This window comes from Eublepharis macularius, chromosome 1 (assembly GCF_028583425.1).
Source record: "Eublepharis macularius isolate TG4126 chromosome 1, MPM_Emac_v1.0, whole genome shotgun sequence".
NCBI lineage: Eukaryota > Metazoa > Chordata > Lepidosauria > Squamata > Eublepharidae > Eublepharis > Eublepharis macularius.
The window spans coordinates 76313714-76338503 of record NC_072790.1 but is presented as its reverse complement, the minus strand read 5'-3'; the positions used below and the strand labels follow the sequence as shown (position 1 = coordinate 76338503).

At 43.3% G+C, this 24790-nt stretch overlaps 1 protein-coding gene across 1 annotated transcript in view; it reads right to left on the bottom strand.

The window, feature by feature from the left end:
• The window catches only part of MEI4 (meiotic double-stranded break formation protein 4), an 82130-nt gene extending 61063 nt beyond the window's left edge, over positions 1-21067 (bottom strand). Inside the window, exons 1-3 of the mRNA XM_054971374.1 lie at positions 20977-21067; positions 18805-19050; positions 15948-16504 (exon numbers count right to left, since the gene is read on the bottom strand). Coding sequence (XP_054827349.1) covers positions 15948-16504; positions 18805-19050; positions 20977-21067 — 894 coding nt within the window. The remainder of the gene's footprint in view (positions 1-15947; positions 16505-18804; positions 19051-20976) is intronic.
• Between the last annotated feature and the right edge of the window lie 3723 nt (positions 21068-24790).

Here is a 24790-nt window from a genome sequence, read left to right as displayed (position 1 = left end):
AGAAATGGCAGCTGTCACTGAAGGGATGAGAACAGTAAGACCAGCAACAGACTTCTCAGTAGCAGCCCATTGCTCTAGAATGATGTCCTGGAAGAAGTGAGGAGGGTATCGTCTCTGTCAGTTTTTACTGTATTACTATGTTAGTGAGAAGAATTTTTTTATAGTAGAGGCTAATTATAACAGATGGAATTTTTCTGGAGATTGGTGTTTGTATCTAAATGGTAATATTTTGTACTGGATCTGTTCTTCCTGTCTAATATAGTATGGTTTTTATGTATCTCTTATGGTATATTCTTACTGTAAGTTGTTTTGGGGTGGGATGGGGACAAAATATTGAAATAAAGATTTTCCCCTAGATACTCAGGCTTGAAGTCTTGGAATCCACCTTTGTGACTGGAATTTAAAAATTTGTCATCATATAATTTTTTTTTAAATCAACTTTCCCTGTCAAGGTCTTTACAATGTGGACCCGCTCATTCATGCTTTTGGCCTAGGATACTTCAGTTATTCCAAGTCAAGACTGTTCTGCTTTCTGATAAACCGGCAAGAGTACATTACACCAATATTCGAGGGAACGCCTAGACCCCCTACTGCCTCCTAAGTTCAAGTCACAGGGCTGTGTCTGACCTCTACAGCATCCAATAGATTAGCATTCAGGTAACAAAATCAGGATGTGTCACTCAAATCACTATGAAAGCCCCTTTAACATTATTATTGATACAGAAGAATATTTTTGTTTTGGTGTGTATTATTTCCTATATTGTTTTTGGTGTGTATTCCTTCCTTCCTTCCTTCCTTCCTTCCTTTCCTTCCTTCAATTTCAGGGGGAAAGTTGTGCTATAAATGAATAAATATCCTTACATTAACCACGGAAAATAATTTGCAAACCATTTTCTGTTAACAACACCCTTTTCTTTGTCTGTGCACAGTAGTAGAAGATCATTTCTGCATGTGGAGACAGAGATGAATGGCGGCACAAGCGGGAGCAGGCTTGCAAGTCTTTGCTGCTCTCTCTTTGAATTTTTATTTTTAGCCAGCTTTAAAACGACTTTTAAACAACCTTTTCCTGCCACTGGTCGCCTGCAACTTAAGAAATTTTAACCTGGTAAGCTGCACCATTGCATTTTTACTACCTCTGCTTTGTTTGCTTTGTGGAACCGCCAGAGTTGGAGAGGAGGGAGAAACTAACTTGAGAAACAGCTGGTGGCTGGGCGAGACCAAGCGAGGCAGCAAAAGCAGAGGAGACTTTATTTGGATGCTGTGTGAGGACTATAAGTGAGGACTATAAGAAGGCAACATCTGCTCTGTGAGGACTATAAGAAGGCAACATCTGCTCTGTGTTAAATTGAAGGCAGGCTGACTGCTGAGCCCCAACAAGCCCTGAGGAGCTGAGCCTGATGAGCCCCGGAAAGACAAGTCTTGAAAATCAGAGCCTGACTGAGTGGGCGGCGAGGGAGCCGAGCCCCGTACGAGTGGAGCCAACAAGCTCCGAAGAGCTGATCCCGACAGTGAAGGGGTGGCGAGGGGCCAAGCTGAGATGAACGGAGCCGACTGAACAGTTGAGGGGAGCTGGGGGGCTGAGTGGAGCTGGGCGGAGCCCAGGTGGCCGAGCCTGAACGCAAGCAACCAAGTCGTGCCCAACGCTGAGTAATTAATGCTCTGAAGTTAAGCTGTGCCACTCAGCTGAACTGAGCTGAGTGCTGGGCTAAAAATGAAGAGGGCAGTGGAGCCAGCAAGTCAAGGAGTTAGAGCTGGAGTGGAACGGAAGGCACTATGTCATCCGAACCACCAGAGCTGAAGGTGGTAGGAGAAAGGGCTGGGGCAAACAATCAGAGCCAGCGCTGGATTTATGTGATGGGCAGGGTGCTTTTCTCGTACCTTGTCTGCTTCCTACTTGGGATGCTGGAAGATCTTGGCCTGGCCTGGAAACAGCAAGGTGGCCTGAAAGACTATTGGAAGCCCTGTGAGGCTGTTGGGTCTACCCCTTACCTGGGAAGTTGGATGACCTCGCGTGTGACCTGAAGGCAACTGGGTGGTCTGAAGCCCACCAAAATTGCTGGGCTTCAGTGGGCTGTTAAGTTGAACTCAGAATTGAACTGCTTTGCTGTGTTAAGTGGCCCAAAGCTGGACTTAGGGGGTTACTCCTGGAATTGGTGGAGGGGCTGCGAGGTTGTATGGTGGCTGCAGCTGGTGAAGCTCTTTGGGATTTTCTGGGGTCAACTGAATTATATTGGGGCAGACCTAGCCTTTTGAGGCTGGAATTGGGCCAATGTATGGCCCCTTAAATGAGCGGAGGTGCTCCCGATTATTGAGGGAGTGGGGGCTGTGTTATGATTGAATTGAAATTTTATATTGAGATTAACTAAGGGCAGCTGGGTCAGTTGTGTTGTATTATTGTGGGGAATGATATGGGGTGGAGGTTGTGAAGGGGTTGTGAGGGAGGAGACCGGAGGGAAGTTGGGGATCCCAGTGCTCTGGGGGCGGGGAAGGTATGGCGGTGGGATGCAGGCCAGGAATGGAAGGCCACGGAGATGTGGTAGGGCTCGATGTCCTTCCAACCTGCATCCCATTCCAAGGCATGCTGGTTGTGGGGCTAGGAAAATGAATCACCTCCCTCCGGCACTGCTGTTGTGTAATGCCAGGTCCATTAATAACAAGACCAAAATGCTGTAGGATTTCTTTGCGGTAAAAAATGTGGACCTGGTGTGCATAACTGAGACCTGGGTGAGGGATGCTGAAACAATTGCCTTGAAAGAGCTGCCCCCCCCCCAGGTTTCTCAGTCCTTCATCAGTCCCAGACAGATGTTTGGGGTGGGGTGGCTATTCTCATTCAAGAGTCTCTCTCCTTCAGGCCACTCCCCGCACCAAAGATCACTGGCATTGATTGTGTTGGATTGACATGGGAAGCTGAGGAAAGTTTGGCTATTTGTGTGGTGTACTCACCACCTAGCGCACCAGCAGCTACCCTGCCGAGCTTATTGGAGGCGGTGGTGGGATGGGCCTTGGAGCACCCTAGGTTGTTGGTCCTGGGTGACTTCAACCTCCATGTCGATGATGCTGCCTTCTCACAAGCTGCAGACCTAGTGTCTTCCATGACAGCACTAGGACTTTCCCAAGTCCTAGGACTTTCCCCCACGCATAATGCGGGCCACACGCTGGATTTGATCTTTGGAATGGGGATTCATGTGGGCCTTGATGCTATAAAAGCAGCACCGTGGTCAGATCACTCTGTCCTGAAGGCTCGTCTGGGAATACCAGCTCCCCCTTGCATAGGCGGTGAGTGAATTTATGCTCGCCCATGGAGACTAATGGATCCAACTGGGTTCCAGAATGCTCTGCGGATCCAATGTCCCCTGGCAGATCGTTAGATGAGCTGGTAGAGGACTGGCATGGCCGTTTCTCTGAAGCCATTGACGCAATCATTCCTTGTCACCCTCTCTGCCCCCACACCAGACTAGCTCCTTGGTATATGGAGGAGCTATGATGGATGAAGCGGGAGCTGAGACAGCTTGAGTGAGGGTGGTGGCAAAGCCGTGATGAAGAAACAAGATTTTCTTATACAGCGTTTATGAAAGCCTATGAGGTGGCTGTGAAGGTGGCAAAGAAGGAATACTACATCACTTCCATAGCGTCTGCAAGCTCATTCCTGGCAAAACTGTTTCAAGTAGTTTGGTCCTGGTCTCCCTCTCAGAGGGAGACCGCCAAATTGATAATTTGGTTATTAGCTGTAAGGCTTTTGGGAGCTTTTTTGCAGATAAAGTCTTGTCTCTCTGCCGCGACCTGCCTGCCACGGTTGATACAGTAAGGGAACTGGAGACCCCTTGGCCATCCTCTGGGCCAATCTTAGATCCATTCAGTCTGGTCTCCCAGAAGGATGTTGACAGGATCCTGCAGCAGGTGAGGCCCACTACGTGCTCCTTGGACCCTTGCCTTTTGTGGCTGGTGAAAGCCAGCATGGATGGGCTGACGGTTTCACTGGAGGCCATTATCAACTTATCTTTGAGCTCTGGGATTTTTCCCGGGGTGTTAAAGGAAGCCGTGATGAAGCCTCTGCTGAAAAAACCAACTTTGGACTCCACCGATCCATCCAGTTACAGCCCAGTCTCGAACCTCCTGTTTCTGGGTAAGGTGATTAAATGGGCAGCAGTGGAGCAGCTGCAGGCTTTCTTCGAAGATGCATCGGTACTGGACCCATTCCAGTCTGGATTCCACCCGGGCCATAAGACTGAGACAGTGTTGGTCGCCCTCACAGATTATCTCCATAGATGGTTGTTGTGGGTTTTCCGGGCTGTATTGCCGTGGTCTTGGCATTGTAGTTCCTGACATTTCGCCAGCAGCTGTGGCTGGCATCTGCAGAGGTGTAGCACCAACAGACAGAGATCTCTCAGTGTCACTGTGACACTGAGAGATCTCTGTCTTTTGGCGCTACACCTCTGAAGATGCCAGGCACAGCTGCTGGCGAAACGTCAGGAACTACAATGCCAAGACCACGGCAATACAGCCCGGAAAACCCACAACAACCATCGTTCTCCGGCCGTGAAAGCCTTCGACAATATCTCCATAGACATCTGGATCAAGGCAGGTTGGTGCTACTGGTGTTATTGGAACTTTCGACAGCATTCAACACGGTTGATTATGAATTGTTGACCCACTGCCTTGCCGATGTGGGGATACAAGGGACTGCCTTAAAGTGGCTTGTCTCTTTTCTCCACGGTTGGGTACAGAGGGTGGTGCTAGGGGAGAGGGTGTCTGCACGCCAACCATTGGTATGTGGCGTACCCCAGGGGGCGATTCTCTCCCCATTGTTTTTCAATCTGCATATGTGCCCCCTTGCCCAGCTGGCACAGAGTTTTGGACTGGGTTGTCACCAGTATGCTGATGACAGCCAGTTGTATCTGTTGTTGGACGGCTGGCCTGGCTTGGCTCCAGAAGCCCTGATTAAAGCTTTGGATGCCATGTCTGGTTGGGTGAAGCAGAGCAGACTGAAGTTAAATCCCATGAAGACGGAGGTCCTGTACTTAGGTCATGGGACGTTGGAAGGGGGGGATCCAGCTTCCGGCCTTCGATGGTGCACCACTTGTGACCGTTTCGCCAGTCAGAAGTCTTGGCGTGATGCTGGACTTCTCTTTATCAATGGAGGACCAGGTCGCGGCAGTTGCCTGGTCTGCTTTTTTCCATCTTTGGCAGACCAGGCAGCTTGCTCCTTATCTCTCGACTAGAGATAGACACGAATAGCAATAAGAGCAACAAAAAAAAGCCACGAACAGCCCAATCCGCTGTTTGCAAGCAAGCTGTACGTGAGGCCCTGTTCCCAGCAAACGTGTTTGTTCCAAGCCCTCTTCGTGGCGTTTGTCAGCCGTTCGTAAAGCCAGACAGTCTGGCGACTTTCAATCAGTTCCCCTGGCAACATAGGCATGGACTGTCTGAACTCTGTCTGAACTCCTTCTGGCTTTCCTTCTGGCTTGTAACCCCTCAAAGTAGCTTTGAGCAGACAGTCCAATTTTTTCCACTGTGAAAAGAAAATGACAGGAAAGGGAGGAACACATGGCTTATGGCGTTCCCAGGGTCCAATCTCTCTGAAACTTGGGGGGTCTTCAGAGGACAGTGAGGGCTATGTCCCCTGCAAATTTGGTGAGTATTGGACATTGGGAAGGTCAGTTTGTAACCCCTCAAAGTAGCTTCCAGCAGACAGTCCCCCTTTTTGCCACTGAAGAGAAAATGACATGAAAGGGGGAGACCCATGGATCATGACTTTCTCGGAGTGCAATCTCTCTGAAACTTGGGGGGTCTTCAGAGGACAGTGAGGACTATTTCCCCTGCAAATTTGGTGGGTATTGGACATTGGGAAGGTCAGTTTGTAACTCCTCAATTAGCTCAATTAGACAGTTTTTGCCACTGTGAAGAGAAAATAACATGAGCTAATTGAGACCCATGGACCCTCCTTTCCCCGGCTCAAGTTCAGCTAAGTCCCAAGGGGGCTGTTCTGGCTCCCACGAACCTCCAACTATGAACATGTTCGTGAACATGTCATGTCCGTCGATGTTCGTGAATCCCTGTTCGTGGATGGCAACAAACAACGAACATAGTGTTCATTTCTTTCCCTGTTCGTGCCCATCTCTACTCTTGACCCATGACCTGGAAACAGTGATCCATGCAACGGTCATCTCCAGATGGGATTACTGTAACTTGATCTATGCATGGCTTCCCTTGAGTCTGACTCAGAAATTACAGCGGGTCTAGAATGCTGCTGCCCGTGTCCTGATGGGTGTGCCTTGCAGGACACATGTAACTCCAGTTCTGCAGCAGCTACACTGGCTTCCTGTGGAGTTCTGGATCAGGTTCAAGGTTTTGGTATGAAGCCCTAAACGGACTGGGACCAGCATACCTGAGGGACCATCTCTTCGCATATACTCCCCGGTGCTGAGATCAGCTGAAAAGCACCTACTGGTGGTCCCTGGCCCCAGGGAGGCTTGATTGGCCTCAACCAGGGCCAGGGCCTTTTCGGTCCTGGCCCTGACCTGGTGGAACTCTGTCTGAGGACACCCAGGCCTGCCAAGATCTGGTCTCCTTCAGGCAGGCCTGTAAGATGGAGATGTTCCGCCAGGCGTATGGTTGAGGCCATCAGGGTTTCTACCAAATGAGCCTCTCTCCCTGTCTCCTCTATGTCTGCAGGGGGTATTGATCATTTACCCCCATATATGAGCAACCACGCATGGTTAAGCTGCACCTCCACCTCCATCAGATGTTATATGGTTTTTATATGGTGAGCAGGTGTTTTATTAAAAAGCTGGGTTAATTGATTGTGATTTTATCTTGCATATTTGATCTTCTGATTTTGATCAAATCTGTGTCCCACGCTCTTTACGACTACACCAAACAGCCTCTTGTCTGTATTAAATTGTACGTGCTCTGTTCTCACTGCATCTGCAGTCCCTTCACCTCATGCGTCTCTTGACACTACTACCTCTTAAATTTTCCCATCTTTTATTCCCTGTGCCCTCCATGCCCTTTCTTCATTCTTTACGCCAGCATCAAGTTCCCAGCTCTGTTATTCTTTTCTGCACCCTGCTATTCTTCCCCCATTTCCTTCTTCATCCCATTACACTCCCTTGTGTTCTTTTAATGCACTCCCATGCTGTTATTTCCCCTTTCCCCCCACCCACAGATATTTTAACTCCCTGTCTATATTACCTGTTCATCTTTTTCTTGACATAGTCTGTGTGTGCATGCTCTCTATCCAGCCACATCTCTTCTACATCAATTGTTCCATTACTCCACATTCTTATCAGCATGTGTTTTCTCTTTCTTCACCCTCTTTCTTAAGTCTGCCAATCGACCAGAAAAAAAGCCTGGCTCGCTATTTAAGCCTTTTAAATAGCAGCTTAATCTACAGAAAGAGGCAGTGAACCTTTCCATCACATGGAGATAAGCAGCAGCATCTTCTAACCTCTGCATACAAACAGCTCTCAAAGACAAAGCTCCAGTGGGTCAGATTAAGTCAGAAATGCTACCCTTTTCTATATGCTCCATCATCTCTCTTACCCTGTCCCCTGTTTAGTATATGCAACTCCAGTTCTCAGTAAGGTTCCTAGAATTTTTTTCTACCATTTCTGGGCATCTGACACTCGCTCAGAGAATCTCAGAGGAAGAACAGGGTAGAGAAGAAAATCAAAGTATTTTGCTAGGACTGTACAACTTGCACTGAAGATAGGGCAAGAAACAAAAGCTGTAGAATTCCCCTGGAGAAAACATAGGGAGAAAGAGATGAAACTCGCTTGCAAGCCTTATGTTGGGCAGGCTTGCAACAAAATAAGTATCCCTTCCTTGGTCAATTGCTGTTTTAAAATCAAGCAAAAAGAGCAACGAAATGCATCCAGCAACTAAGGCAAAGACACTAGTGTCTGTTCCACTAGTGGTCCACCAGACGATAAGTTTCTAGAAAGAGTGGAAGAGCTTTCCATATGGACTGGATTGCATTAGCAAGACGGGAATTTTTTTCAGCACTTTTCCATCATCATCGGTTTGAATTCAATTTTAACTGGCTGTTTTAGAACCATGTTTTTAACTGTTATTCACAGAAAATTTCTGGGACATAGCCTACAATTAAAACCTTTAAGATCCCCATTTCAAATAGGAAAAACATGGACTGTAGAAGAGCAAGATCATAGAAGTGGTTCTCTAATGAGCTTGGTCTCACACAGTAATGAGCCCTAGCAAGATAAGTCACATCAGCTACATGTTGCTGTATCAGTTAAAGCTCTCTGACTCTCAAAAGGTTTTGAACAGTTTTGGGACTGTCACTTATCTATTAAAAACCATTCCCTGCTCCAATTCATAAAATCTGTTTCAATACAAAAACAGTCAACACATGGCCTAATATAGTGCCCACCAGGGCTTGCGAGATTTAAACCATGGCTTATAATGATGCCTGGAAGATCTCGTAGAAACTGTAATTAGGAAGTTGTTGGAAAGACCTGTTTAGTTCTGTATAGTTCCCCAACACAATTCCTCCCCCCCCCCCATTTTCACCTGGGCAATCTATCTGAAACAACAAAGTACCCAGGATTTGATAGTCATGGCAGAATCATTCTTAAGGCACTATGAGGTCTGAAGCAATGAAAACAGACTTGTCTGTTCATTAATCCTTCACTTTTCTTCTGAGATGTATTGTTTGTTTTACTTATTTGCTTCATTCATTAAGAGACTACTTTTCTATCACTCAAGGCAATTCCCATAAAAACCAAGGTGGATCTTACCCCTTTCCTATCACTCCACTAAGCAAAGGCTCCAACAGAAAAGCCACTTAAGTTGGGGAAGAATCCTTAGGCTTGAGTAAGGCTCCTTATAGGATGGTTGGATCTACCTCACTGCCCCAAAATAATAGTGGGTTATAAATTAAGGAAATACATAAACAAATAACTCAGCTATGAGGTCTCTGAAGTCAGGGACTGCCACCCCAATGGGGTATTCCATATTCCTCCAACCACACACCAGCAAAATTGGTGTGGGAATCAGCTGAGGGGGTTGCTAATGGAGCTCCCTGTTTGTCAGCTGTAATCAGGTGGCTAGCTGATCAACAAGCTGCTTGCAAGCTGCTTGAGTCTATCCGCAGGAACAAGCTACTTGCAGCCATCAGAACTCAACTGCTAGGCGATGCAAAGTGATCTACTTCTATTATCTGCAGCCTAAGCCCTATTACAGGTGGAAAGATGGAGGAGTGATCTGCCTTCCACTCCCCAATTCCAAATTGAGTATTTGGGCAATATAGAATGGGACTAGATAATTCATATTCTCTGCAGCCATTCTGTCAGTTTGGAGATAAAATAAGTGATTGTATTTTTCCCTTCACCCAGAAATGGACAGAAAGGGTATTTGGCTCCTATTGTTTGTAGCTCAAGGTAACAGCTGGCATGGGGGAAGGGCGAAGCAAACCCACTTCTCCTCACACCTGTAACTGCTTGGGCTTCAAGAACAAGATCACTGAAAGCAAACAATTTGGGGCGAAGGGGAAAAGAAGCTGATCGTTCCAGTTCTCCCCACCTCAAGCGTTCCCGTATGTTCCACCCTTGATGGAATGGGTGCTAGGTCAGAGAACAGGCAGAGAAGCTCAGAGGATATCAGCGGATTGTCAGCTTTTGATCTCTACCTCCAAACTTCTTGTTAGGTCCCTGAAGGCAAAGACTCAGCAAGAAGTTTGGGAGTTTTTATTTACAGCTGTTAGAATTGTTTGTTGGGAGCTGAACAAACTGGGTGACTGGCTCACTTGTGCTCAGCTGAACACCGTATATTTGGATGTTGAGCACGTTCATCACAAAATTCACAGAATCCTTGGAGAAAGCTCCAATTTTAAAAACTAGAAATGAGGGGGGGGGAAACATTACCACGACTTAGGAGTGTTTTAAACAACAGTGTCGGTCTTGCAATGCCACCTTTATGTTTGAAATGATTCGTCTATGTGGGACATTTGTGGCACTGAAAAGACTTGATTTTTTAATTTGTGTATCTCATATAGGATATTCTGATGTTACTCTTCTGAAACAAGTTATTAAATATATTTAAGATGTGTAACAATCTTTGTTGTTGCATTTGGATTCATATCTACACTGGAGTACATACCGTTAATTGAGCATAGCTAGCCAAGAAATTTTATGCCGGCCAAGAAATTTATTATGCCAGTCAAGAAATTTTATGTCAGTAGTATCCACTGGCACACTTGTTCCAAAACTGTCTAGTACTCAGTAGTTTACACATAACTGATAGCTTATACAATATTTTCAATCCCATTTTTCTTGGAATTATTGATTACTGTTGGATTTCTCTTGTCACATTATGATACAGAGAATAAATCCTAGTTACGCCATTGTACACAACACAGATTTTTTTTAAAACAAACAAAAAAGCCCTTCAGACTCCCAACAAGTGTCTATTACATCTGTCCATCCTAGGAACAAATGGACGAGGCTCGAGTCTGAACATGCAACTTTACATGGGCAACATGACTTTCACTATAAGCAATTTAACTTCCTTAATTTCAAGGATGAGCACTGGAAAAACTACTCAAATAGAAAGGAAGTAAAAGATTAAAATAGACTAGTCATCAGTCAAGGCATATTATAAGCTCTCTAATATGCCAGGAACTCCTTTTAGATAAAGGTAAAAATCACTGAGCAGTAGTGTTATCTCCAGCAGTAGACAGGAGGATAGAAAACTCATTCATTTAACACAATCAGTAGGATGTGCACAACAGCAGCATTTGAGCATTATGAACAAATCTCAATCAGTTCATGACAAAAATGAGCCAAGAAGTTTCTCTCCCCTCCCTTCTCCTGTCACTTGCAGCATAAAGACTGAAGGAGCCCTTGTTGGGTACAAACTGCAGTTTGTTGTAAATAAATAAGAGTTTGTCGTGAAGCCTGTCTTAAAAATCAGGATTAAACTGGGATTTAGAATTCTGAGATTTAGAATTCAGATTTGCAGACAAAAGAAGAAAGCAAAAATTCTTGTTTTGCCCAATTTGGATGTCATCAAAATGCCACTTTGTTCTGAATAAAGATGTCTTCAGTTTCCATGCTCCATGCAGGGCAGAAGTATGTAAGCCCAAAGACCACCTTTGTTACTCTAAATGGCAGGTCTAGTTGTGAGTTGGGGGAATTAGCTTTCAAGGAGACACAGCAAGAGAGGGTAACTAGCACCATCTCCACCAATGTATACCAGGATCATTCCCTTAGAGAACTCTAATAAACAGGTGGGTGTTCAACAGGAATGGTTTTTATTAAAGGAACAGTAAAAGGAATTGCACACAGAATACACACAGCACACAGGCAAGGCTAACTAGGAAATCAGTGAGGAAGAGTGAGAGAGATTTGAGGAAGGGCGATGTTTACCAGTCCTGGGAGAGAAGAAAGTCCGTGGAAGCAGCAGCAAAGATGGCCAATGTCTCAAGGAGGGGGGAGAAAGAAGCCCCAGAACACACACTGAGCACATGGCAGGGCAGTTCAATTATACTTAGGAATGTACCCTGGGGCAGGATTGTGTCTTCTGCTCCAAAACAATAGCACTTTGACGGTGAGACAATAAATTGGGAAAAGCTTTCGTGTACATATTTAGGCAGAACTATAGATGAAAATGATGATTGATGACACAAGACTGTTGGATAGGAAAAGCTATAAGATCCCTGAGAAGCCTTGATTAGTGAGGAGGAAGGGGGAAGATTGGAAGGGTGCGGATGAGATAAACGCAGGAACTCCCAGAAGACCTCTTTTCTCTTAAACTTTTTTACATCTCCGGGGTGTGGGGCTGCTAATCAGTCTCACCTCATGACTCATGTTTCAGTAATTTTCCATTCCAGCAAGGTTGGGAACCAGCAAGTCTTGTGCTCAAGGCACATGAAGAGGTTTATATATTATGAATATTGCCATATTCATAAACTTCCCTTTAGTGTGAGGGAGGGTTTGACCACTAACACTTATGTTTATTTAAATAACTACACCAAGGTGTTCGATATATTGTCGAAGGCTTTCACGGCCAGAGAACAATGGTTGTTGTGGGTTTTCCAGGCTGTATAACCACAGCTATACAGCCCGGAAAATCCACAACAACCATAAACCAAGGTGTGTTTGCAATGTCTGATTGAAACCTCTCCCTCTGTGCATTTCTAGATAATGGATGAATAAATGTTGGATGTTTTAAAGATCCAACTGTTACCCTGTCATCTTCTGTGATACTCTTAAAGCTGATCAGAATTGCCTGGATTTCAGTCATAAATCCTCATGGGACTCAATTAATTTAACGTAATAGAAGTTCAGTATATTTAAACTTGAAAAGTACAGGACAGACACATTAATCTAATTTCAAATACTATCTGTCCCTGTACAGGGAAGTTCTTGCAGCAGCTGAGGTGTAAGTTAGTATCACCAGGACTATTTAAAACACAAGGAAATATTACATTAGTTTGGATCAATTCCACATTCATACTGCTAGAAGTTATTAGTGCAAATAAACAAACCAAGACAACAACTCCTGGAGCAGTGTTCCTACAACATCCCCACTTAAATGAATAGGAGCTGCACATTAACTACAAATAATACTCCACTTGTTGCAGCCCATTTTGTTCCCTTGGTTTTTTTTTATTATTTGCTTGCATTGTTTTCCAACTCTTCAACCCTAGCCCACTGCATTGTTTTGTTTATTAAAATCTGTGCTGTCTGAATTTGGTTTTTTTATACCTTATGATTAGTCTTGAATCTCCGTGAGAATATAAATGAAGACAATGATTATATATTATATAATAATAATATTATTATTTTTTTCAACAGCCTTCTCAAAGGCAAAAAAGGAACCCCTCCACTACCAAGCCACTGCCCTTCCATCTGATTGTATCATGGTTAGTGTAGTGGTTAAGATCGGCAGGACTCTAATCTGGAGAACCGGATTTGATTCCCCACTCCTCCGCTTCCCCACTCGTCTGCTTGAACCCAGCTGGGTGACCTTGGATCAGTCACAGCTTCTCAGAGCTCGCTCAGCTCCACCCACCTCATAGGGTGATTGTCATGAGGATAATAACAACACACTTCGTAAACTGCTCTGAGTGGGTGTTAAGTTCTTCTAAAGAGTGGTATATAAATTGTATGTTATTATTACTACTCTTCACATTTGCCAATCTAGTCCACTAACCAAAACAAAACAAAAAAAGACTCCAGTGGAAGTTTGTCTTAACAATTAACTACCCTCACCTTCAGTTACGCTGAAGAATTTGTATAAAGGTGGCATTGGTTGAGACTGTGAGTTCAAAAGCCCCCAATCAAGTCTCAGTCACAAATTAACTGATGGCCTTAGGCAAACCATTTTTCTCTCAACTTCTGTGGCCATTAGTGACTTTCTGAACTTAAGATTAGGTGATAAAAAGATTACTGAAAATAAAGAAGTTCTGAAGAGTTTAAATGTGACACAGACTGGTCTTATCAGCACAGCCCCTATCTAGTTGAGAATAGTACCCATACGAAATATCTTCAAATAATTGGCATGATTTTGGCACCTATATTTCAGAGCATTTTAGCACTGAGAAGTGTTCTTCTATACCATAAGTACTGGCGCTTGATTCTGTCTTCTCCTAAGCTTCCCAGAACAAAATTTATTAATAAAACTTGTTCTATACAGAGTTTTTCCTTCAAAACACACAGCATGGTTTATAATTTGGTCCCGAGTATAGTAAAAAAAGTTAGGTATCCTATCACAAGGCCCTCCTGTAGAGCAACCTACACAAAACAGACTGAGCTGTGCCACAAAGAAACAGCAGGCCAGAAGTTCATCAAGACGTGCCAAAAATATTATGTCCGATATATTATTAAGGAATTAAGTGACACACACACACCTGTCGCCAAATGAGAGTTAAGAGACGGGAAAGGAGAATAGCTTCTTCTCTTATTTCTGCTCCACAGAAAATACTGGAAGCAAAGAAAAACTGCATCATGCCATAACACCCTTAATTCCACACACACTGGAGAACAGCTTCTTCTATGAATATTCAGTATGATCTTGAGATCACATGAATGAGGGGAGAAACAAGAAATAAGCTATAAAGTAGTACATTTATGTCCTTTGGGGAGAAGGAGTTGTTGTTATGATACCCAAAGGGGAGGTCTTCTTGCGAGTTGGGGGAAATAGCGTGCAAGGAGAGGTAGTGAAACTTAGTGAGATCTCCAATCAGGAAGAGCTTGAACAGAGGTCCGAGGATGGATGCTGGATCTGAGGGCATGCACACAACTATGGCGGAGAGGTAGTCCAATTATACTGTGGAATGTACCCTGAGGCAAGATTCTGCTCCCCAAACAATAACTTAATGGGTATTTCTGGAGTTGGACAAAGAACGGGAAGGCTACCTCTGAGGTGAGACAATAAACTGGTGAACTGTCTCCGGGGTGACATAATAAACTGGGAAGGTTTGATAAAGTCTTCCTGGGCAAAACTAAAATTCTCAGAGATGACTGACAACCCATGATGGATGGGTGGTAAGTCTATTAAGAGTCCTGACTTGCATGAGAATTAGAGAGTGGATAAGGGAAGATTGGTAGAGCGTGTTAAGGTGATTAATTCAGGAACTCCTATTGTCTTAGGATCTTTGCACATCCCCGTGGCGTGAGCTGGTCTTGCCGGACACTTTACATGCCAGCAATTTTCCATCTGCTAGCTGGGATCTGGCTTCTGTTTTTCTGCCTGGCTTAGGTAGCATTTCTCTGTTTAAAACACATACAAATATAGTCATATTCAAAAACCTTCTTAATAGCATGAGGGCAAATCTGACCACTAACAGTTATGCTCTATAGTGTCCTCCTCTGTTTTTACCAAAAACAACCTTAGGAATATCCACTTAACTGGTTTTACAGAAAGCAAAGCTACTAAGTAAACACTTAAATATTCTATTAATGCCAAGCACACAGGTGCTGGGATGAAATACAAACAGATTAGAAACAGTAACAGGCACTTCTAAAACAATTTGTCTTTTTCTACTGAAATGAAAGCTTGGAAAAAACATATTAAGTAAGTGTACCCCATGCAGGAACATCTTATAGATTGCCACAACATTCTTCTAGTCTTTTACATGAGGAAAGTATTTCAAAATATTAAAGTCTCTTGAAATTCACTGCATGAGTAAGAAGAAAGCCAAAGCCATCTAGAGTACTACACCCTGGAATTAACACTCCTCTATTATGATCATGTCTATGAGATCAGGAACTGCATGCTGGACCCATTTGACTCAGCCCAGTAACAAGACCACACACCCCAACTCCCAGCAAGAAATGCAATCTGTCTTGGCCAAGTGTGAGAGTGGAAGATGGCAGAGGAAGGGAGATGATGGGAGACAGAGAGGCCAGTTTACAACATGCGTAAGAACCAAGAGTTCTTATGCAAAGTTCCTATAAAGCCAACCTTGTTCCAACTCCAGAACTGCAGTTTTCCAAGCTGAAAACTTTCCTCCCAATAATGGACACCACATACATGCACACAGCATGCAATGGTCCTCCCTATCAAGCTGCAGCCAGCTTCCAGGCAGAACTTCTGCACAATCTAAGAAGAATCTTCCTGTACATGAGGCCCCTCTGCACCTGGGCAGCTAATAAGTACAAGAGGAGTAATTTAAATACTGTGCCATAGCCTGAGGCCCAACCACACATCTAATTAGGTATGACACAAAAAAGAAGAGATTCTGCCTGGGCATGGGTTCTGGTAGCATAGCACACAGCCCACTTACCTGATCAGAAGCCTCCACATCTTGCCCTTCATGCAAAGGATTAGGAGGCAGTTCTTGTTATTTTCAAGTGATGTATAATGCTCACTCTTATGCGATCAAGATCATTTTGAAATATAATCAAAATGAGTATCATTTGTGCAATCTCAACTTCATACTGCAATTTCACCAATACTGAGTTTGTAGATAGCATTTTACTTACTCGATTGAGATTACTGTTGTTTAAAACAATTGCTACAAGTCTTTTGATAGAGTCTTCCAGCTTTCTGAAACACTTTCCCAGAATCTGACTAGATAAATCAGCATCATTTAATAACTTGGTGATGACCAAAATTGTCTGCTTCAGAAAAATTGAAAAAGGGAGTTCAGGAAGACTATATGAAATAACCAAGCCATCGACTAATTGAGAGAGAGAATCTGATATTTTGGAGCAATCACTTCCAATTTTTTTCAAATCTGTTCTCGGGCCTCCAGCTTCTGTCAGTTTTCTTAGTTCAATGAAACGTTGTAGGAACTGCATATGAGCAACCAAAGAATCTGTCTTAAAGGCATGACAAGGTGTCAATATTGGATGTGCACTTGACAGAATAACAGATGTAGAACTGTTGCTACCGCAATCACTTTGGGTGGACGTAAGACAGTTCTCTTGTGTGTCAGCAATACAGTTACTTGAGACATCACATCCAGAATCTTCACAATGGTCTGCACAATCTTCTGTATTGGTAGACAGCGCAGTCTCAGCTATGATAGCTGAATTCCCTGAAACACAAGAACAAATTGAATGTGGTGTACTGATTAGAGGAGTTGACAGAAGGCCAACCAGAAGTGACCACTCGTCAAAAATTAAAAGTAGCTCTTTGACCCTCCTCCAATGCTACTGTAATCACTTTCTTATCCTCCCCTTTAAAGCCACTGCAGCAGCTTCTCTCTTTTCTTTCTTCGGTGAAAGAGGTGGTGGCACATGCACAGACCTTCGCTCTGCACAGGAAAACTGACAGCACCATCACCCTTTCCCATCTGCCTCTGTTCCTTCACAAGAGCACACGCCCTTGCTCCGGATGGAAAAGGAACATGCTATGGAGTCTATGGACTCTTCCTTCCTACATAAAACTGTTATCTGCTTTTTTTAGGGAAAACATAGAGATAACTGTGTATTCCCCCTGCCCCACAGGGCAAGTTGCAACGGTGGGGGGGGGGGGGCGGGAAGATGCTTGTATTCAAACTTCATGGTAAAGCTAATCACAAAAAGCTATGTTTGTCAGAAATCAGTTTACTAATATGTGAATACTGAATTTCCATTGTGTATCACATCCTAGGTGGTTTCCTGACGATCTTTCCCGAGTCTAACAAGTAGTATATATGCTAGTGGCATGTATGTTAAGTTTTACTAGAAGAAATCTCTCTTTCCTGTCTAAGTGAGAATAGGCTATCACACCAGGCCATCAAACTAATACACTGAATGTTATTCCTTTTTAATTAGACTTTCTTTCAACTCATTAAAGAGAGACATGCTTCCCAGTCAACCAAAATGAAAGATTCTCCTAAAACATGTAGGTATCACTAGCAAGTTAGTTAGGAAGAAGTAAGCAGAAGAAGCTGAGTTGTGAGCAAGCCAACTGTTCGGAAAGTTTGAGGGAGAGTAGCACTAAGGCTTCTCTGAACTGGGTAACACATGGCTTGGGGCATGACTGGAGAACTGTGAACTCTATCCCTGAACCCTTGCTAGAGAAGCCTCTTGCATCAGGCAGTGTAGAAATGAAAATATCAAATGATCTGTTTTCTTTGAGCTGCCATGGAACCAGGAAGAGTGACTGTCACAAAGGAGGTGTTGCTTTGCACAGGAATCCATTTACAAGAGTCAATATTTTGGATGGTGTCTTTTTATGCTACTCGTTACATGGAGCTGTAATATGAAGTTTGCTAAATAACAGAGTTGCCATTTTAAAATAGTTACATAAAATGGTTTATGTAAATGCACAGTAAAAAATCTGATAAAAAGAATTTAAGTATTACGCCTGGATATTTTTGAGAGTAGGTATTTCATCAGATAACCATAGAAAAATCTCTCAACATTAAAAAGTACAAAAAATAAGCCTGGCAACAATGTTTAGTATGAGAGTAATAATGGCAATAAAAAAAAAGACTTTCCTCTCTTTACCTTGATGTAACTGAATTAATAACTGAACAGCCACGCAAAAAGGAATTTTCAAGCAACAGGGTCCAATGGAAAAGATAATGGAAGGCGACAGCATCAGATTACATTTCAAAGCAGATGTGATTGATTTTACAGGCTGCGTGCTTCAGTTACTTCATGGTTTCAGAAACATCTCAGTAAATGATGCAACTGTATATAAGTAAAGATTTTTAACATCATATTGTGTTAGAACATGACCTTTATATTCACATTTTCTTCACTATGATGCACTGAGCAAAGATACAAGTTTAGTGCCTAAAAAAAGGAATGTCCAGATTAGCTCAACCAGTAATAAGTGTGACATTCTGGAGAAAAGACATACAGGATGCCACCACACTTCCATTCAGGATAATGGGAGGCAGACAGGTTTGAAAAGTTCATCCTGCATCTTTCTGTGCTGGTGAAGCACATATCCTCATCAATTGACACACGTTTCTAAACAGCAGATATAACAGGGGGTAATAAGACACCGATATATAGACAGCTGGTATTTAAAGACTGGATCCTGTGCTCCTGTAAATGGGACATTTGCAAAAAGCAATTTCTACTGCCTTAGTCTCCCCTCTTCAGTTTCTGCTGCTGAGAATCAATGGACCCTACTGAGCCACTGGTGGGGGGGGGGGGAGAGATTGTTGTGGAGTCCAGCTGTGTTGCACAGCATGCTGTTCTGGACAGTCCTCTGCTCCTCAGCAGTGACTTTAATAGAGGTACAAGTATCTGCAGGAGGAAGCAGCAGGCAGTAAAGATTGCTTCTCTGAGTTTGCTCTGTTCGCAGGAGGACTGACTTCAATCTATTTATTTTAAATAGAGGTGTAAACATTACACAATATCTGGAGTTCATTCAAATGAGGTTTCGGAAACTTACTGTTTTCTAAACAAAATCCTGAAAAAAGTTTGCTCAGATGGAGCTGCTGTCTTAAACGAAGAACTTCAGCTTCCAGTGCTTCAACTTTTGACTTCCACTTGGAATCCGATCTAGATACAATCTTGGCCAGGTGCTCTGTATATTCTTTGCTACTTTTATCTGGAGGCTTTGAGCGGATAATAGCTAAAGCCAGTGCCAACTGTGAGATTTTCAAGTACCATGTCACATCCTCTCTCTCTTTTATTTCTGTCAGAACCAAAAGAAAAATCAGATTACAGATATTTTCCCTAATAAAAAGTATTGGTGAGTTTTATTTATTTTTTTCCCAGAGGAAGATCAGTTTTCCTAACCCTGCTGAGGCCTTAGATCAATCAAAAGATACAACCCCCCACAGTAAGAGAATGAAATATTTACCAGTAATACCAATACCATGTCAAAAACAATATGTAGCCTGACAGTTTGAAAGCCACAGCAAGAATTGTAGGAGTCTCTAATAACATATGCTAGGAAGAGAGGAGCTGAGCTGCTGTAAAGTTATGGATATATATTTTTGTCTTCAAAAATTAAAGTGCTACTGAATTCAGTGAAACACTGCCATGATAGTAAAGCATTGTGATTAGAGATGGGCACAATCTGCATTACGATCGGAAAAAACCCACGATAATGGCGATCGCGAACCGGCGGATCGTGATCATTCACGGCCAACGACCCAGCGATCAGGAGGGGCCTGGATCGGGGCGATCAGGCTCAGATCGGGGATCTAGACACTCAGGCACCAGCAATCTATTCTCCTGGCAACGGAGCCAGGGGAATGCCTGAGCTCTGTTTGCCCTCCTTCTGTTGCCCTGGAAACCTGAATGGAAGCCCAGCTTTCCTTGATCAGCAGGGCTTCCTTCCAACCACGGAGCAGCAAAACAGCCACCAGTTGGGAGAAGACACCCAGGGGAGGGAGGGGGAAGGGGGTGTTCTGTAGCCATGAGCACTCCAATCTCATCCCTGCAAACCCTGATAGGCAGCTCTGACGGCCAAACACAGACCTCCTGTGTTGCTGAATGGGACCCATGTCATGGGCTCCCAGGCTGGGTTTCACTTTCTGCGAGCAGTGGAGTGGGACAAAGCTCTTGCTTGCTACTTGCTAGCCTTTGGAGAGAGAGAAAGAGACTGAGAGAGTCGGCCGCCGCCACAACCCACCTTCCCACATAGCTGGGAATACCAGCGTGCCCCGCTGTGGCATCCACGATCCACGGTTCGGGAACAGGAGATGATCGGTGTGGATCGTTAATTCGGGATCGTCGCCAGTGCCGATCCACGATCAGCTGGATTGTTAATTTTTTTGGGATCATGCCCATCTAATTGTGATAAAACACCTGGGTGAATGACAAGGGGGGACCCATTGAGATGAGGGACAGCAAGAATACGTCTAAAGCTTTTCTGAGATCCAGACTGAGGAACATCCAAAGTGAGGAAGAAGACTTAACATTCGATTCTGAAGTCAAAGCCTCGATCTGTTCATATGATGAACTTGAACTCACACATCAACTCAAATTAGCAATGGAAAAGATTTTGCAGTCTTCTGAATTGTACTAAAATAGGGTAGCTTTAGCATCAAACATTTCAATTCACAGAATAGCTTTTAGGGAAAAATGCTTTATATGAACAAATAACCCAAATCCTTTGCTTAAAGACAAATAGGGTAACTATCCTACATGTGGGGGTCACTTTCATTTCTCCCTGTATCCCCTTCCCCACACTATTCTCTCTTTCCCTCCCTCTGTCAACACCTATATTCTATGCTCGTCCCCTGCTTCCTTTTCTCCTTCCCAGTCATCAACCAACCTTTCTTTAATCAGCCCTCCTCCAGTCTTCAGCTGTATCATTTATTGACATCCTTTATACCCAACCTTTCCCTACCAATGAGAACCCAAAGCTGTTTACATCATTATCCCCTCCATTTTATCATCCACAACTCTGTGAGATAGGTTAGTTGAGAGAAAGCGGTTGGTCCAAGATCACCTACTAAGCTTCAATGGCAGAGTAGGGATTTGAATCTGGGTCTCCCATATCTTAGGCTAATACTCTACTACATCACACTGGCTCTCAGGTCCCCCCAGGTTGCAAAAGATTTGCAGTAGCAAGTTGCTCAGAAGAGTAGTGTAGTGGCCACTGCTCTACCCAGCCAAGTTGCATGGAGGCTGCTACTGGTCACAGATAAATTGTGTGGCATCAAGTCGTAGTCACTGCCACACCAGGAGGAGTTGCCCATATTGCATGGTATCAAGTTGCCTGTGATTGCTGCTGAGCCTGACCCTGAGGAATCTTCCCTCCAGGGTAGGAGGGAGGGGAGCAAGATAGGAAGAAGGGAGGGGAGGGGTGGACTGAGATACCAAAATAGCCTTCCCTGCTATCTTTTACTGACAGAAACCAAGGCTAATAACATTATTGTGGTTGCCTAGTGACTCCCACAATGGCCACTAAGATAGCAGAGGGCCTCCATTTCTTAAAGGTACAGGTGCTGCCGCTATTATTTTGGGGAGTTTTAGCCCCCCTCCCCATTTATTTTTAATTAATTATTTTAGATTTCAGACTTTTTTGTAAACCTGGGGCTTAGGTGTGTAGAAAGATCTGTGTTGCCTGTTCATGGCTCCAATTGCTATATTTATATATCCACAGATTTGGACATTTTCCTAATGTTTATCTGATTAGCCTTCAGGCTGCTTTGGAAATCTGGCAATTCAAGATTTTCATTTAAAAATATTTTCCAGCTCTCACGTATGTAGATATCAAGTATCAAGTACGTAGATATCAAGTATCAAGAAATGGAATATCAATTTACTACATAATATTTTGTCTAAGCATGTTGCAAAACACAAGACTAAGAATAGAAACTTCACTTAGAACTTACTCATCATCTATAATATTCCCAAAAACTCCTCTTAAAGTCTTATTTCTCTCCACATTAAAGATGAACACAATAGGAACTGTGAACCTTCAAGAATAGAAACTGCTCATAACTCTGAAGTGCTGCTAACTTTTAGCTCAGCCCCTTATGCCACAACCCACACTCTCCTTGAAATACAATTCCATAAAGTCATTGTTCATGGCACATCAGACAAACTGAAGAACCACTTATAATGAGAAAAAAAGTATAAGATACAATACTGCTGACCGAAGGAGTATAGTGCAGTAAGAATGCACTACATTTCTTCTCAGTAGATTTGAATCAGTAGTAGTAATATTCCCTAATCCACGTGTACTTCGCAATGACTATGTAACAAGTCACACTATCAGATGTGATTTGAAAGCATGTATCTCCAATCAATGCATAATATTTTAAAGATATTTAGCAAATTTAAGCTTTTCCTTTACACTCTTGTTGGTGGGATACCAATTACTCTTTCCCACCAACTGCCACCAACAAATCAGTAAGAGTACCTCCTGCTTGATAGATTTGTAAATAGGGTTGCCAGGTTCCTCTGGTGGGAGGTGGGGACCCGGCACTTACCTTGCGCCTTCGGGGAGTCTTTTCCTTACACACACTCCTGGCTCTTGTGCAATTATGTCACTTCCAGGAAATGATACTATCACGCCGGCCACAGGCATGCTCCTGCATTTCATACAGGGTAAATTCAGCCCGTTTGGGGCCAAAATTGGCCCTAGCAAAGCACAAGAGCACATCAACAGTCAGTGCCAACAGTTCGGGAAGTGATGTCAATGCACCCTCCCAGTGTGCATTTTATCAATCGTGAGGGGGGGGGGGGTTGCAACCTTGGAGTATACCCCCATGAGACTGCCTACCACTGGTGGGCAACTGGGAAACCTAATTGTACATTTAGCACTCTGCGCTGCAATGCCATTTAAAGCTCTTCCCAGTTTCACTTGTTCTAGCTAACACAGAGATGATCTATTGTACATTTGCGCTTTAAGGATGGTAAGCTCACCCTTTACCACTCTTTGGAAAGCAAGATCAAATAGGAGTGGTGTATTTACAGGGATCAGGCTTCAGTGTTCAAGATATGTTTAACAAGCAAAAGTAAAAAAAAGAGTAAACATGGTCTGCACAAGCATGAGGCTGAGCAATGGTGTAAAGAAAAGGTAAAAAAGCTTTATCTGCTAAACTCTAAATTTATCCTAAATAAATGTTTAATTAGGATAGGCTAGAAGCTCTTGAAGTTGCACTCACGGATAAACCTCAAACACCCTCCTACCTATTCCATCTCCTTTTCTGGGTAAACTGGATGCTAATAACACCACCAGGAGTGAGTTCCATCTTTGGACTAACTTGAGAGAAGATGCATCTAGCATACCTGGGACAGCTTCCACTAGGACTCATCTGATTGACTAGGTGTTGTTTATTCCCCAGATGCTCATGTGATTCTATAAGCCACTTAATTACTCGTAGCTCGATCATTTCTCAAATACTCTATATTGCTCTTTCAATCTACCTACATTGTTAAGTGCATTTCTAAAAGAGTGTGCATGTGTACCCTCAGCTTTTGGGGTAACAGATTCAAAGAAGAAGAATAGAGTGGACTTAGAAGGCTGACTGGAGAGAGGAAAATCCCATTCTAGGAGCTTCAGTCCACTTTTGATAATTGGGATCCAACCCTTTGCTTTTAACTGTTATATGCCAGCCTGATGCTATATGTTGTGTTTTGTTGGCAGTAGTATTGAACTGCAGCACAGACTTGCTCAGGTTCTCCTCAAGGACTGAACTTCTTTCCCTCCTTAATTTTGCAGGTCTTACATACAATAAAATACAGTATCAGTGAGTCCTAGTAGCCTTTTGGGCATCACTGAAATACATGGTACTTCAGAAAGTAACAAGACTAAAAGGAAAGACAGGTTACTGATGAATTTATGAACTAAACTTTGACAGGGAAAAAACAACAGAAGAAAGGGAAGAAATGCTAGAGCAAGGATGACATGAAAAGAATAGCCATAAATGCAAGTTACATTTCCTTAAGCTTAGTTTCTGCAGAAGACTAACAGTGCAATCCTAAGAACACATTCCTAGGAGTAAACCCCGTTGAGTAGATGGATGCTGAGTAGAACTGCTTAAGATTGCGCTCTAAAACTTAAGCCAAAGGCACATCTCACCAAGGATACTGAAAAAAACAACACAGGACAAGTATATATTTGTGCATTCCTGTTGGAAAAAATATTTGGGAATTTTTATGAAGTGACAACTCTGCAGCTTTTCCGCTGTTCTGAAACTTCTGTTCAGAATTTTTGCTACCCCTCAGTGGCAAACAGTCCACACACAGCTTCTCATGCATGTAGCATTTCAGAAAAGGAATTTAGAAAACAAGAGATGAGATTCATTCGTTTCCCCTACCATTCAATGTTGTTTAGAAGGAAAATGAAATAGGTGTCAGTTTTCATTTACTGCCTTCCTGCAATATATTTCAGTCTATTGTCGCACTATTCAAGCAGTTAAAGACTTAATGTTGCAACATACAGAGCAATCACATGCCAATCCTGCATGGAAACATTGCATTGAAATTCTATGCAACTACACGTACTCTCTTAGGATCAAAGAACTTCACTGGCCTGCTCAAAAGAATGTAAAGCTTGTGGCTTTCTAACTTTGTTCATAGTGCTCATCTAGACAACTAGAGAGTGCATGCTTATGTGTAAGAAACCATTTTTGCAAGTACCAATGAAAAGACAGCAATGCAGTATACACTCCATATAAATAGTTAAAAGAGAGCCAATGTAGCATAATGGCTGAAATAGAAGACTCCTAAGTAGTCCCCTCCTAGGCAGAGTTACACCACTTAAAGTCCATTTAAGGGACAAACTAGATGCTATGCTTGACATGAATTGCAGTCAGAAATACAGTCAGGGAAATAACATTAAACACAGTGGGGCCTGATTTGGCTTGGAAGTGCGCTATGGGGAGGGGGCTTCACCCTTTCCTTCTGTGCTGTTTTCTATGCTAAAATGGGCTGGTGAAGTCTTTTACCCTGCTGTGGATCACCACATG